This window comes from Panthera uncia (assembly GCF_023721935.1).
Source record: "Panthera uncia isolate 11264 chromosome D3 unlocalized genomic scaffold, Puncia_PCG_1.0 HiC_scaffold_8, whole genome shotgun sequence".
In the NCBI taxonomy this organism is placed as follows: domain Eukaryota; kingdom Metazoa; phylum Chordata; class Mammalia; order Carnivora; family Felidae; genus Panthera; species Panthera uncia.
Window position 1 is genome coordinate 71,126,663 of NW_026057586.1, and position 14,549 is coordinate 71,141,211.

Genomic DNA, 14,549 nt, shown 5'->3' on the forward strand with positions numbered 1-14,549 from the left:
TTGTCAGGGCTATTTCCCTGCCACTCTTCATGGCTTAGTCTCCTCTGAAGAGTTTCACTGATTAATGCACAGCCACTCACCACCCCATGTATTCTTTGTGTTCTTAGGCATCAGTTGATGGGTGTGTAGCCAATTTCCTGTCATATACTTGGTGTATAAGCTCCTGCTTTCTTCTTTCACTCTGGATACCTTCCCAATATTTTCTAACATGTTAGTGCTTCCCCAGACAGAGAAAGGAAAAAGTAAACTATAATCAACATTTCTAGTTGGTTGAAGTCAGAAGAATGCTGAAACTATCAGCTATGATGAAGTCTTTGGATTATTCATGTTAGAAATGTATCTGGGTTAGGGCACCTGGGTGACATCTGACTTCGGCTCAGGTCATGATCTCACGGTATGTGGGTTCAAGCTCTGCATTGGGCTCTGTGCTGACAGCTCAGAGCCTGGAATCTGCTTCAGATTCTGTGTCACCTTCTCTCTCTGTCCCTCCCCAACTTGCACTCTGTCTGTCTCTCTCTCAAAAATAAATAAGCATTACAAAAAAACCCCTAAAAAAATAAATGTGTCTGGGCTTTTCCTTTCTACCATTTGCGTGGCACATTTTGAGTCACTGAGACCTATATGTTTTACTTTGGGTAAATTTTATATTAGGGAGGTGATTTAGAGTTAGGGTTAAGACTAGAGACTCTGAAGTCACTCTGCCTTGTTTAGAACCCCAGGTCCCCCTTCCTAGCTTTGTGGCCTTGGGTGAGTTATTCAACCTTTCTGTGTTTCAGTTTCCTCAACTGAAAAATAGAGATCATAGCACCTATCTTTTTTTTAAAATTTTGTTTTAAGTTTATTTATTTTTGACAGAGACAGAGTGCGAGCATGAGCTGGGAAGGGGCAGAGAGAGAGGGAGACACAGAATCCGAAGCAGACTCCAGGCTCCAAGCTATCAGCACAAAGCCTGACATGGGGCTCAAACTCACAAACCATGAGATCATGATCTGGGCAGAAGTTGGCCGCTTAACTGACTGAGCCACCCAGGCATCCCCATAGCACCTATCTTAGAGAGTTGTTTTGAGGATTCAATTAGATAAATATGTAAATCATTTACAATAGTATGTAATTAGTCCTACCCAAACTGGCTATTCTTAATATCATTATCGTCATCATCATCACTTTTTTATTAAAGTAATCTCTACACTCAATGTAGGGCTCAAACTCATGACCCTGTGGTCAAGAGTCTTATGCTCTACTGAGTCAGCCACGTGCTCCCATCATCATTATTATTATTGTATCTCATCTTTAGCTCCTCCTTCTTAAACTGTGAATTCAATCATTTATCCATTGATGCATTGCTATTACTTTATTCTACATTTACATGTTGATTACTTATTATATGCCACATTCTGTGTTAGGTGCTGGCATATATTAGTGTGTGTGTATGTGTGTGAGAGAGAGACACACACACACATTCTTACAAAATTATATAATCCAAAATTATATATATATCCAAAATTACAAATAGTGGTCTTAAGAAAGTGTATTTGAGTCAAGGGTGGGAGGGAAGAAAAGGGGTGTTTCTCAAACTACATAAGAGAATCAGGAAAGATCTTTCTGAGAACTGAGCATTTAGGCTGAGATGTGAGGAATCAGAAGGAGGCAGCCATTTGAAGATTGGGGGAAGAGCAATCCAAGCAGAAGGGACAGAATAGTCAAAGGCCTGAGGAGGGAAGGATCTTGGGATATTTGAGGAACTGAAAGGAGGCCAGTGTAGGGGTAGATAATGCATTTCAGTCAGGCCCTCTGAGTGAGGGACTGCAAGTTGATGATCCCAAGGATGAACCTATCTGAATTGGTGAGAGGGTTGGTTGGTCTCTAGCCTCCTTGACCTATAAATGCCAAGAGAAGACCTCACCTGTGTTTTGTGCCAACAACCTGTGGGAAAATGCCAGCCTTGGCAGTGGTTTCCTGATTTCCTGCCCTTTTGGCTCTTAGAACAAGGAGAGAGATTTGTGAAGATAATGAGTGAAAGGCCACCATTGTTTATGGAGTGCATGAGCTAATGTAAACAGAGATTATGATGGCTCTGGAGCAAGACCTGTGTCTAAACATTTACCAGAATCTCAGAAATAAAATGGTCTGAATATATGAGTCCCACCTTCTCTTCTGTCCCAGTCCAGGAATTGTGATCTTCAAGAGATGGCAAAAGTCAAAGGTTAAATCTCTCCAAATCTCCCCTATGAAAAGATACCTTACGAATGAAATCAAAATAGTAATTCAGGTTAAAGACCAGTTCCTCAGAGGATGAGGGAAGAATCTGAAATACAAGTATGATGCAGATATATACATGCTGTTCCTAAATTTACAATGAAATGGGTAGGGAGGCCTGACCCGACTGTGCCCCTTCAGGGAAGTTGAGAAAGAAATGTCTGGGGAAGGAGGAAGAAAGTCAGAGTGGCACTGTGGCCTCCCTTTCTGTCCCTTGGACATTGGTCATGTTAGACTGTAGGACTGTGGGCAAATGACTGCTCTGGTCTTCAGTCTTCTTACCTGTAAAATGAAAATGAGAATAATCCCTACCTCACAGACTGTAGTAAGTACGATGTAAGATGAAGTGAATGAAGTGCCTGTCCCGACACTTGGCCAACAGGAGGCACTGTAAAAGTCATCCCTTCTCCCTTTCTTATTTTCCCAGGACAGGCCTCTCAAAGTGTACCCACCCCAGCAGCATCAGCAAGACCTGAGCTCTAGTTAGAAAGGCAAAATTTCCAGCCTCAACCCAAACATATTGAATCAGAAAGTTGAAGGAATGCGGTTCAAACATCTGTGGTTTAACAAATCTAGGTGATTGTAATTAGTGTTGCCAGATTCAGCAAATAAAAATAAAGGATGGCCAGTTAAATCTGAATTTCAGACAAACAATGAATACTTTTGTAGTGTTTGTATGTTTCATGCAATATTTGAACATAATTTTATTAAAACTGAATGTGTTTATCATTCAGATTTTGCTGGTTTTGTGTATTTTTACTGTAGATTCTGATGCATGCTATAGTTTGAGAACCATTGTCTGAGGAAGACATACACAGGTAGTTGTCCACTGCCTTAGGCAATTCTTGACTCTTGGGTTAATGGTTCAGAGTGTACGCATACTATTTTACTTTCCTAAGGGTGTGGAAGTAAAGATAGAATTAATGCATAAATTTGAATCACTTTCTTCCTTTGGGCTATAATTTTGTTTTCATTTGAAAATGACAAGGTCAACCTTAATCATTTCCAAGTTAATTCTAGCTCCAATATGAGATGACTGGATATTGGTAAATAAACAGGCTGTACCATATATTTCCTATTTCCTTTTTCCTGTCACACAAAACATAATTTTTAGGTAGCATTCAATGACATTTCATGTCTTTTTCTATATTGCCCCCAACAAACACATGACTTCCTTACATACTTTGTTCTTAGGCTCTGAAAGTGAATCTGAGACAGCTCTGGAATGATTTCCCTTTATTGTTAAAGGTTTTGATGAATTGTGTTCTGCTTATAAAGTTACACAAATTCATTGTGGGAATATTGGAAAAGTATGAAAACACGCTCATTGTTTTCTCTTTCAAAGATAACCACTGTTAAATTTGGAGATATAACTCTATGTCTCTGTCTCTGTCTATGTCTATGACTATGTCTATGTCTATAAAAAACTGTATATTCTTTTTTTATTTGGGATTTTATCACTATCACCTTCCCACCATAACATATTCTTCAAAGCTATGATTTTAATGGCTGCATAATATTCGATCACAAGTATGTACCTTAATTTATCCAGTTGTCTTCCTGTGGTTGGGCATTTATGTTGATTCCAACTTTCCTGTGTTGTAAATAACATGGCAATGGACATACTAATGAAACTCATGTATAAGACTTTGTCTGCATTTCTTTAAAAAAATTTTTTTAACGTTTATTTATTTTTGAGACAGAGAGAGACAGAACATGAATGGGGGAGGGTCAGAGAGAGAGGGAGACACAGAATGTGAAACAGGCTCCAGGCTCTGAGCAGTCAGCACAGAGCCCGACGCAGGGCTTGAACTCACAGACCACGAGATCATGACCTGAGCCAAAGTCGGACGCTTAACCGACTGAGCCACCCAGGCGCCCCTGTCTGCATTTCTGATAATTTTCTTAAGGTACTAAAAAGTAGGATCATATGGTGGAAGGAGATGAGATTTTGATATGTACCAACAACTGCTTTCCAGAATTGCATTTCTATCAGAAATATATGGGAGAACGTATTTACTTGCCTGATGGACTAACCCAGGAGGTCAGATTCCACTTGAGGTCTTGTTCTTACTAACACTGATCTTATAGGTCACCATATTAACATCTCAGAGTAGTGCATAATCCTAGCACACCCCATTATTCTGCTGGGCCCCATCTAGGCCTAGCAGGCCAAGTTTATTGCCTCTTCCTCAAGAGAGAGCCATCCTTGACATGTCCCTGGGAAGAGTCTTAACTCTCTGTAACCAGTGGAAATAAGTATAGCTCTAAGGCATTCAGTTGCTACCATCCAAGGATTTGATACACCAGTCCACTCACTCACTCAGCAGACTTTTACTGCATGCTTGTCATGTGCAAGAAAGGTCCTATGCTCAGCAGAAGCAGAAATCCTCTTTGAGGGCTAGAAGGTTTGTGGGGAATAACACTTGGACAGAAGCAGTGTCATGCCCCTGGAGAGTACAACAGATGAGGATTGCAGGTGAGAGACCAGAGGGGTAAGAAATCAGCTCTGAATGGTGTCAGTGGAGAGATGAGACTGGGATTCCTTTTGAAGACTGGGTCAGTGTTTTAGGGGCATAAGAGTTGATGGAGAGGAGGTTGAAGCAGAGGGAAATGGCATAAATAAATTCAGAAGGCAGGAATGCCCAGAGCATATCTAGGAGACTGAGTTAGTATAATTTAGCTGGAGTGCAGGGGATGTGAAAGGGTATGGAGAGGCTGCTGGGAGTGGAGAAAGAGGAGGGGGCTGTATTGCAGAAAGTCTTGAAAGCCTGTAATTCCTCTTCCCAGTGTCATATCATGGCAGAGGAGTCCTCCAATCAGCAATGTTTGTTGCTTCTGGTGGTGGAGATTACCCTCTGGGAATTCTTATAACCCAATCTCTTGAGGAGAAAAATTGTAGGATTTCCCACAAAGCCTTTGAGTGGTATCTGTGGATTTCCATTTGAAATGTCTTGATAATTTTGCTGCAGTGTGAGGATATTCTGGAAGTCTTTATTTGACTGAACCAGCCAGTTCTGAGGTTTTACCTGTGAGATTGGTCAAAAATTCTTTCAGTCCACATGCTTGTGTTGGCATGTGGTTGAAGAGACAGTGTCTCCCACTGGGAAGCATGAGTACCATGGTAACAGACCTTTGAAACTCTGGAGGTTAAGTAGAGAATTTTGGAGAAAGTCCCTTTCACCCCAAAGTTTTTGTCCTTCACACCTTAACATCCTAATTTTGTAGTTAGTCCCTGTGCTCTTTTTCCTGAAGAGAGGTCAAACAAGTTTGTGGAGATAACAGTGACATTTAGTACAGTGTAGGTAGATTTCTCAAACTTTATTGTACATGAGAATCACTTGAAGAGCTTACTACTCTGATTCAATAGGTCTGGGGTGGGGGCAGAGGATTTGTCGTTCTCATAAGCTCACAGGTGAAGCTGATGCTCCTGGCCCGTGGAACACTCTGTGAGTAGCATGGGTTCAGGAAGTCCATTTGTAGGGCTGTGATAAGAACTGAAGAAGTGATCATTGAAGAGACTAATGTCTGCCTTTTTTCGAGGAATAGATGCAATCCCTGCTAGCTTCCAACTTCTGACGTTAATAGTTGGTAGGGAGAAATTAATTTGGCTAGATTATTTTCCTTTGTAGTTTAAGTGGTTTTCTCTTTAGGTAAGGCTTATGGGAGAATATCATATTTGTGCCAAACCCTGGAAGAATCGAAGTGAAAAAATTTTAAGTGTTAGAGCCACTGTATTGTTGAGGTAAACCAAATTGGTATTATCAGGAATCTAAACTGCAATGAGAGGGAATCTGTTCTTGTTAAATGGTCCAAATAATTTAGAGGCAGATTTTCTGACAGTGATGAGAGTTAGAGGGACTGGCTTAGTCCTTACTACCACCAGGCACTCATGGCTGAGTGACAGATTTAAAAGAGGATTTGAAGCCATATAATGTTAAAACCGTATGGGAAGTCAGGAAGGGCAGCCTGTTTCACTCTGGATGGCCCATGTCTAAAGTGGTTCATTTGGGCCTGAGGCCCATCTGGTGGACACTGTTAAAACTGAGGGCAGCAGATAGTAACACAGATGGTGAGATTCAATTCCATGGCCAGTGAGGAGCAGACACATGAGAAGAGGAAACTTAGCCTGGAGAAGATTTGAGGGTGGGCATAATCCCTTTCCTTAGACCTTGGAAGAGCTAGCTTGTGGGAGAGAGATTTGACTTGTTCTGTATCACTCCAGAAGGCAGAATAGACAAATGGGTAGATTTCACCTCAAGGTAAAGAAGGACTTTTTAACCATTAGAATTGTTCCTCTATGGATTCAGCTGCCTTGTAAATTGGGCAAGTTCTCTGTCACTAGAAGCATGGCATCCAGAAACCAACCATCACTTGGGGGGGTTGGGTATTGCAGAAGGGATTCAAACTGTGACATTTGTGGGTCCATATAACTCTTTAAGACTCTGTGATTCTATAATTTCTCCAAGTATTTCCCATCCTGCCAACTTTCTAGGGTAAGAAGTTTAGGTAGTAAAGTATGATTATGAATTCCTCCAAATTCAAAGGAAAATGTAGTGGTTTTTTTTTTTTTTTTCCATTTGTGATGTCACATTATGTTATTTCCCTGATTACCATGCTATCAAACCTGTTGGGTGTTGTCTGACCCAGCTCATCTTGCACAGTTACAGTAAAGCCATCTAAATACTTATAATAGCTTCCTGAGCCCCATCAGGGGATGAGGAAGGCTTGGAAAGACGTTAGTCAAAAGCAAGGTCAAGCTGGGGAAATTTTAGATGAAGTCTAAAACCCTGAACTCAGAGGCAATGTGGGAGGAGATTACAGAGAAGGACATGATGATTCATGTCACTGGATCACTCCCTGGATGGGGCATGATTCCCAAATGGGCATGAATGTGGGTGAGGGGTAGACAGAGGGAGAGTTTGGGAAATTAGAATGATGAAAGCATTGTTAATGAGCTTCAGTGAGAGGAAGGGCAGAATGAAAACCTGGCAGGGGAATGGAGGTGATAAAGCAATGGTGTCTGTATTAGCTTGCTTGGGCTTCCATAACACAATACCATAGACTGGTAGCCTTAAACAAGAGAGATTTATTTTTTCACAGTTCTGGAGGCTGGAAGCTCAAGATCAAGGTGCTGTCAGGGTTGGTTTCTGGCGAGACCTCTCTTTCTGGATTGTAGATGACTGCCTTTTGTCTTTGCATTCACATGGTCTCTTTTCTGAGTAAAAAATGAGTGAGAGAGAGAGAATGAGAGAGAATGAGAGAGACGATGTCATTTTCTTTTTCTTATAAGGACCAGTCCTATCAAATAGATTAGGGCCCCACCCTTATGACCTAATTTAACCTTAATTACCTCCCTAAATACCCTATCTCCAAAATAAGGTCACATTAGGAAGTTAGGACTACCACACATGAATTTTGGGGGAACACAATTCAGACTCCAACTGTGTCCATTGTAGCTCTTGTGAATTGTCTTTGAGGATGAAGTGATTATCCTCTTGGAGGAGAAAAAGGACTCTGAGGGTCAGTAAAATGTCAATCATTACTGATTCATAATCTCATTTGACTTCTGAACAACCTGTCATGAGAGAAGATTGAGGCTCACAGATGTTATGATCACCCAGATAGTAAGAGGTTAAGAAAGTATTCAAACTCTAATTTTTATTTTCATACTTCCTTCTCACTGGAGGGGACTCTAACCTGAAATCTTTCTGAATTCTTAGGACTATGTCTTTAAACCTGGAACTTCCAGGAAGACTACTTGGCAGGCCCATTTGGATGTTGAGGAGGTTCTCTGAATAGGGAAGTGGGTTGATCAGAGTTGTGCTTTGGGGAACTGGCCATGTGTGTAGGGGGAGACTGGAAATTATCTAGAAGCCTGTTGAGAGATAATCACAGCCTGTACAAGGGCAGTATAAGAAGTGCTAGATGCCTTTGACATTGTGGAGGCAGAGTCAGGGTTTTGGTAAATGATTGAGTGAAGGCCATGGGGTGAAGGGAGGGAGTCCAGAATGAGGCCAAGGCAAGTGACTTGGAGAAGAGTAGTGACTATGACAGAAATTAAGTAAATCTGTGCAAGGCAAAGCTCTCCTGGCCCCTATTCCATCAGACAGTAAGGGGGTACCTCAGGAAAGCCAGCAACTTCTTAAAGTTCAATGTTTCCCTTGGAGAGGACTTCTTGAACTTAAGGTTAATCTAATGCAGTTAATCATTACTGGTAATTATGCCCTTAATAGTACAACATTAGGCTTAATAATTTATCAAGTGAGAGATGATAAATGAAAAGATAATGGATCATGGAAGGCAGGCTACATGACAAAGGTAATTCTGATTAAAAGTGGACTGTTATCTCCATCCAACTTTGAGGAGAAAGAGGTGAATATCTCTGAACAGCCTGCTTTCCTCCCAATTTCCCCTTCTTCTTTTTTTAAAATTTAAGTATAATTAACATACAATGTTATATTAATTTTAGGTGTACAATATGATTCAACAATTATGTACAATTCTCAGTGCTCATCAGGATAAGTGTACTCTTTTTTTTTTTTAATGTTTATTTATTTTTGAGACAGAGAGAGACAGAGCATGAACAGGGGAGGGTCAAAGAGAGGGAGACACAGAATCTGAAACAGGCTCCAGGCTCTGAGCTGTCAGCACAGAGCCCCACGCGGGGCTTGAACTCATGGACCGCGAGATCATGACCTGAGCTGAAGTCGGTGGCTTAACCGACTGAGCCACCCAGGCGCCCCAGGATAAGTGTACTCTTAATCCCTTTTATCTATTTCACACCCCCCTGCAACCTCCCCTCTGGTGATCACCAGTTTATTCTCTGCATTTAAGAGTTTTTTTTTTTAATCTCTTTTTTCTTTGTTTGTTTTGTTTTGTTACTTAAATTCCACAGATGAATGATATTATATGGTATTTGTCTTTCTCTGATTGACCTACTTCACTTAGCATCATACCCTCTAGGTCTATTGTTGTTGCAAATGGCAAGATTACATTCTTTTGTATGGCTAAGTAATATATGCCATTGTATATATATTACTGCATCTTCTTTATCCACCCATCTTTGGATCCATTTTCCCCTTTTTAATAAATGGCATCCACCTACTCAAGTCCTGAGTCTAGGAGTTACCCTTGATTACTCTTTCTCTCATTTCCCACATCTGATCCTTCAAGGGTAACTCTTAGATTCAGGACTCCTGTCAACTTGCTTCTAAAACACACTCCAATCTCTACACTTGCCCTTGTCTTGACTGCTAGCACCAGAGACCGAGCCACTGTCTTCTTATGTAGATACAGCAATAGCCTCCTCTACATTTTTATGTTTTCTCCCTTGCCCCCAACACTATCTTCTCCATGTACTTGAAAACAATCTTTAAAAAGCAAATTCAGTCCTTTCTCTCCACTGATTAACTGCCCCCCACTCCCACCAGTGTTTTCCCACACTTAGAATAAAATTCAAACCTCCTATCCTCCTTGCCTGCTAGGACCTTCCTGATATATCCCTGCCCAGCTTCCCAGCCTCATCTCATACCACCCTCCTCCTTGCCTACCACACTCCAGCCAGTCTGCCCTTCTTTTTGCTTCTTAACTACAACTACTTTCCTTCTGATTTGACACATTGGACTTCTTTTATCACTTCAATCTTAACGTAGAGGGCATCTACACAGAGGGACCTTTCTTGACTCTCCAATTGGAACTAGTCACTCTATCATACCCTCTCTGTTCTCTTTACAGCACTGACCATTCTCTGATCTCTCTTTTAAAAAATTTTATTTATGTTTATTTATGTTGGTTAGAATATAAGATTCTGGAGAGTAGGGATTTTGTCTGTGCTATTCACATTGGAGTCCCCAGGGTCTAGAATAGTGCATGTTACATTGAGTTGATGCTAAATTAATATTCACTGAGTGAATGAATGAGTGTACTTTTATATCATTATTGCATCATTCCAGAGACTTTCTGACCTGGCCTTCAGGGAACGCCCTCCTCTCTGACTTAACTATTTGGTACTAAGCAACCATTACCTTATATTGGAGGTAGGGACTGATGTAGCTAGGACAGTTTCTTGGAGTAATTTGTCTTTTGTGAAATACTTTTCTTTGTTTTGTTCCAGATCTGGACCATCTTAGGGATAATAGACAAATAACTACCAGCTTTCCCCCATTGCTAAGCAATAATGGGGATAATTATACTAGTTTGATAATTATCAAATGGTGCTATGCCTCTCCTCCTGGGTACAGAAGGACTCTAAAACTTCCTGGGGTTCTCTTGGAGCTTAGATGCAATTGAGTTGATGGCACAGTATTATGATTAGTTAGTGCAAGATCCTTCTCTTGTTTTATCTGATGTTTTCTCTTCCATCTCCCATTCACAATCTCATTCTCCTTTTTCCTTCCAGGCTTCCAATCTTGGGTTTTTAATATATATCCTTCCAATCTGTCTTCTACCTATGTATTTAGACATATGTATGTCCTTGAAAAATACATGTGTTTTGTGTATGTGTCCATGGGGTCTATGAGACCTTTGTAAAAAATAAAAAATAAAAATACTATACTGATTTAGGGAGTTATTATTAGTAGCATCTCATGTTTCTTGGGAGCACATGGGATCATAGAATTTAATAGTTAAGAATCATTGGGAAGTATAGGCTCTACCCCCTGACTTCTCTGGTTAAGTGAGAGGGCTGATGCCCAGAGGCTTCCTTTAAATGATTTCTTTTATCAAAACTGTCTGCATTTACTGAAAGCCAGTATTGGTCAAGGTCCTTGGTCAAGGTACTGGTCAACTGTTGGAGGACACAGGGATGAATGGCACAGGCCCTGCTTTTCAGCTGACAGCCTTTTGGAAGACTTATAAGGGAGGCTTAGTGAACTGTGGGGTTGCCCATATTTTCTTCACTCTTTGGCATTGGGCTGACAAAAAACCCCACAGATTTGTATCAGATTTGATCTGATTTGGGGATACACATTGCCTTTTCTTCCATCCTTTCCTTTTCATCTTCACTATTACCCAAGACCCCACATCCATCTTGTGAACCTGTGGTCCCAACGAACACACAGTCAAGTTCCCAGCCTGCCTCTGCTATTTCTTGTCCTTCTCTTGGGTGACATGTCTCTTCTCTCTTTGGTCTACCTCTGAGTGTCCTGGACCATAGAGTTCTTACCAGATTTTCTCTTTGTGTTTCCAGGTTGGAGCATCTCTCTTTGCCAGTAACATTGGAAGTGGCCACTTTGTGGGGCTGGCGGGGACAGGAGCTGCAGCAGGCATCGCCACTGGGGGCTTTGAATGGAATGTGAGTAACATCAGAGACACTGTGTCCTGGAGCTGGAAGGAGTTTTAGCAGTCAGCCAGTCAGCCACTTCAGTCTATGTTTAGAGATGCTCTGAGTGTTAGGGAACCAACCAGGGACACCCTTGGATGCAGATAGAAGAGGGGCACAGCTTCAGGAGCCCCAGGGTCCTGCTGCTCTTCTACCAGAGTAACATGAGAAAACTACAGATATGATGGCAATAGTGTTTTTTTCTTTAAAAATCCAAGCCCTCCTATTAGGCTAAGCAAAATTAGTCAGAGAAAGACAAATATCATATGACTTCACTCATATGAGGAATTTAAGATACTAAACAGATGAACATAAGGAAAGGGAAGCAAAAAGAATATAAAAACAGGGAGGGGGACAAAACAAAAGAGACTCTTAAATATAGAGAACAAAGAAAGGGTTGCTGGAGGGGTTTTAGGAGGGGGGATGGGCTAAAGGGATAAGAGGCATTAAGGAATCTACTCCTGAAATCATTGTTGTACTATATGCTAACTAACTTGGATGTAAATTAAACAATATATAAATTTTAAAAAATTGTTTAAAAATTAAAAAAAATCCAAGCCCTCCTGTACCCTTTCGGCCATATTGGAGGTTTAGAAATTCTTACCACCAGATTCCCATTATTTATTATTATTATTATTATTAATTATTATTACTTAAAAGTTCTCTAAATGGTATTTTACTCCTTGTAATCAGAGAAGAGGCAAGAGGAGCTGGGATGTCTGTGGGCAGCCCCCTGGTGTCTCCTCCACTAATGCCCTACTGCTGTTCCCATGGGCCAACTGAGCAGCAAAAGCCTCTTTCAGTTTCTGATGGCCACTTAAGGGAGTTGTCCCCAGAACCCCAGGAGAAAATGCTTGCTGATTGTCCTATAGTAGTTGAGGGTCCTGCAGGCAGCAGGGTGAGTTAAGGTTCCTCCTGGTATGACTTTACGTGCTTTTTTTTTTTTTTTTTGGTCTGTTTCAGGCCCTGATTTGGGTGGTTGTCTTAGGCTGGGTATTTGTTCCCATTTACATTAAGGCTGGGGTAAGTATCTGCTCTGTTATTCCATGTCTTGCCAATAATGTATATTTATATATGTTTACATATGTATACACATATATGCACACACACACATATATAATATGAGCTCCATCCTCCTGAAAGCAGAGGAGGCTTTATGGAATAAGTGACAGAGAATGACTTGTGTTTTGGCTTTCTTTTCCAGGTTATAAACTTTTGACTACTTTTTAAAAAAAATTTTGACTACTTAAAAGCAATTTTTTTAATGTTTATTTATTTTGTTATAGTGTATTGTTCATAGTAGGCATGTTGTATAGGGATATATATCTATCACTTCCTCTTCCAGGGCAAAGATCTGCTTTCTTGGTTATGTACAGTCATGTGTTCATTTAAAAAAGTATTTATTGGACACCTTAAATGTTCTGGGACAATACCCAGCTACCCCTGCAGTGGTAGGGCATGTGGGAAAGAGATGAGCAAATGGCTGGAGAATAGGGGCCATCTGGCTACATCACAGACTTCTCTGACCCACGAGGGGTTATATATGCTTAACTTTTGAGCATATATCTGATGCCATGTGAATGCCACTGCTCTGCTTGCTCTGGATCTTCTGGTCACTCTGATTGATGGCAACCTCCATTACATCCCATGCAGGTGGTGACGATGCCAGAGTACCTGAGGAAGCGATTTGGAGGCAAGAGGATCCAGATCTACCTCTCTATTCTGTCCCTGTTACTCTACATTTTCACCAAGATCTCGGTGAGTCTACTGCCCCGGGGACGGTCATTGGCTATCTTAGAACCTGCCCGCTCCCTCTTCTTAGTACATCCTGGCCCACCAAGGGACAACAATATTTGTTTCTATTAACTTGGTCCCTTAGTCTTCTTATTCTAAGGAGTAAAGTCCTATTTCATGCATCAAAGAGCCAACACATGGAATTCCTTACCCTTCACTATGTGGAAGGTTAAAAACATAAACAGATTCAAGAAGTTTCAGTGAAAACTGTTCTTAATAGAAGACTGAAAGGAACTTCAGAATATCTAAGGGCTAGTTCTAACCTTAGAGTTAGCTGTGAGTCTGTGTCTGGAGGGATCAGAATTTGGCTCTAGGTGATGTTTCTAATACACTTAAACATAGGCAGTCAGTGGCAACTCTTGAAGTGACCTCAGAAATTCTCCCTCTTCTTTTATGGACAGGGAAGTGAAAACTGGGATTAGAGAAAACTTGCTCAGGATCCTGAATCAAAAGTAGAACCCAGACCTCTGGCTCCATCTCACTGTTCTTTTCATTGCATGAGGCTTCTTGTCTGTTTTTTTAGATCTGTTTTTTCTTATGTTGCTCATATTTTTGTGTCATTTCTAAGAATCCATTGCTAAATCTGGAGGTAGAGAGAGAAGTGGCATTTTCTGAGACCACATAGGGAACGGCTGTAGCTTTTCCTGTTGGTCAGCAGTTACAAAGTGCTCACTGCTCTATCAGAGGAGTTTTCTCATTGAGTATGATCAGTTTTCCTCCTTTTTCTTGTCCTTCCCTATCCAGCACCAAAGGTAAGATTAGACCAATCTCAGCATCTTGCAAAAGATTTGTTGAAATTTGAGTCAGGTTGCATGTGAAATAAGCCTTCTGCTCTAGCTAGGTGGGGTGCTAAAAAATAGCTGCTAGAGCTTTTATTTTCCTGGTTTCTTAAAGCCAAGATGACTACAATATTAAATCACATTTGTAATTTTTTTTTTATTTTGGAAAATTTCAAACATACATACCCAGAGAAAGAATAGTACAATGAGCATTTGTGGAACTAAATCTCATCACTGTGCTTTAACAATGATAATAATTTTGCCATTCTTGTTCACCTATCTCTTCTAACTTTTTTTCCGGAAGTATTTTAAGTCAAATCCTAGATATTATGTCATTTAACTGTGAATTCTTCAGAATATACCTTTGACTTTAAAAAATGTATTTATTTGTTTTTGAG

General features: G+C 40.7%; 1 protein-coding gene across 1 annotated transcript in view; it reads left to right on the forward strand.

Moving 5' to 3' along the window:
* SLC5A1 (solute carrier family 5 member 1) overlaps positions 1-14,549 on the forward strand; it is a 72,396-nt gene that overhangs the window by 14,508 nt on the left and 43,339 nt on the right. The window contains exons 3-5 of the mRNA XM_049619080.1: positions 11,447-11,551; positions 12,542-12,601; positions 13,232-13,336. Of these exons, the coding sequence (XP_049475037.1) occupies positions 11,447-11,551; positions 12,542-12,601; positions 13,232-13,336 (270 nt within the window). The remainder of the gene's footprint in view (positions 1-11,446; positions 11,552-12,541; positions 12,602-13,231; positions 13,337-14,549) is intronic.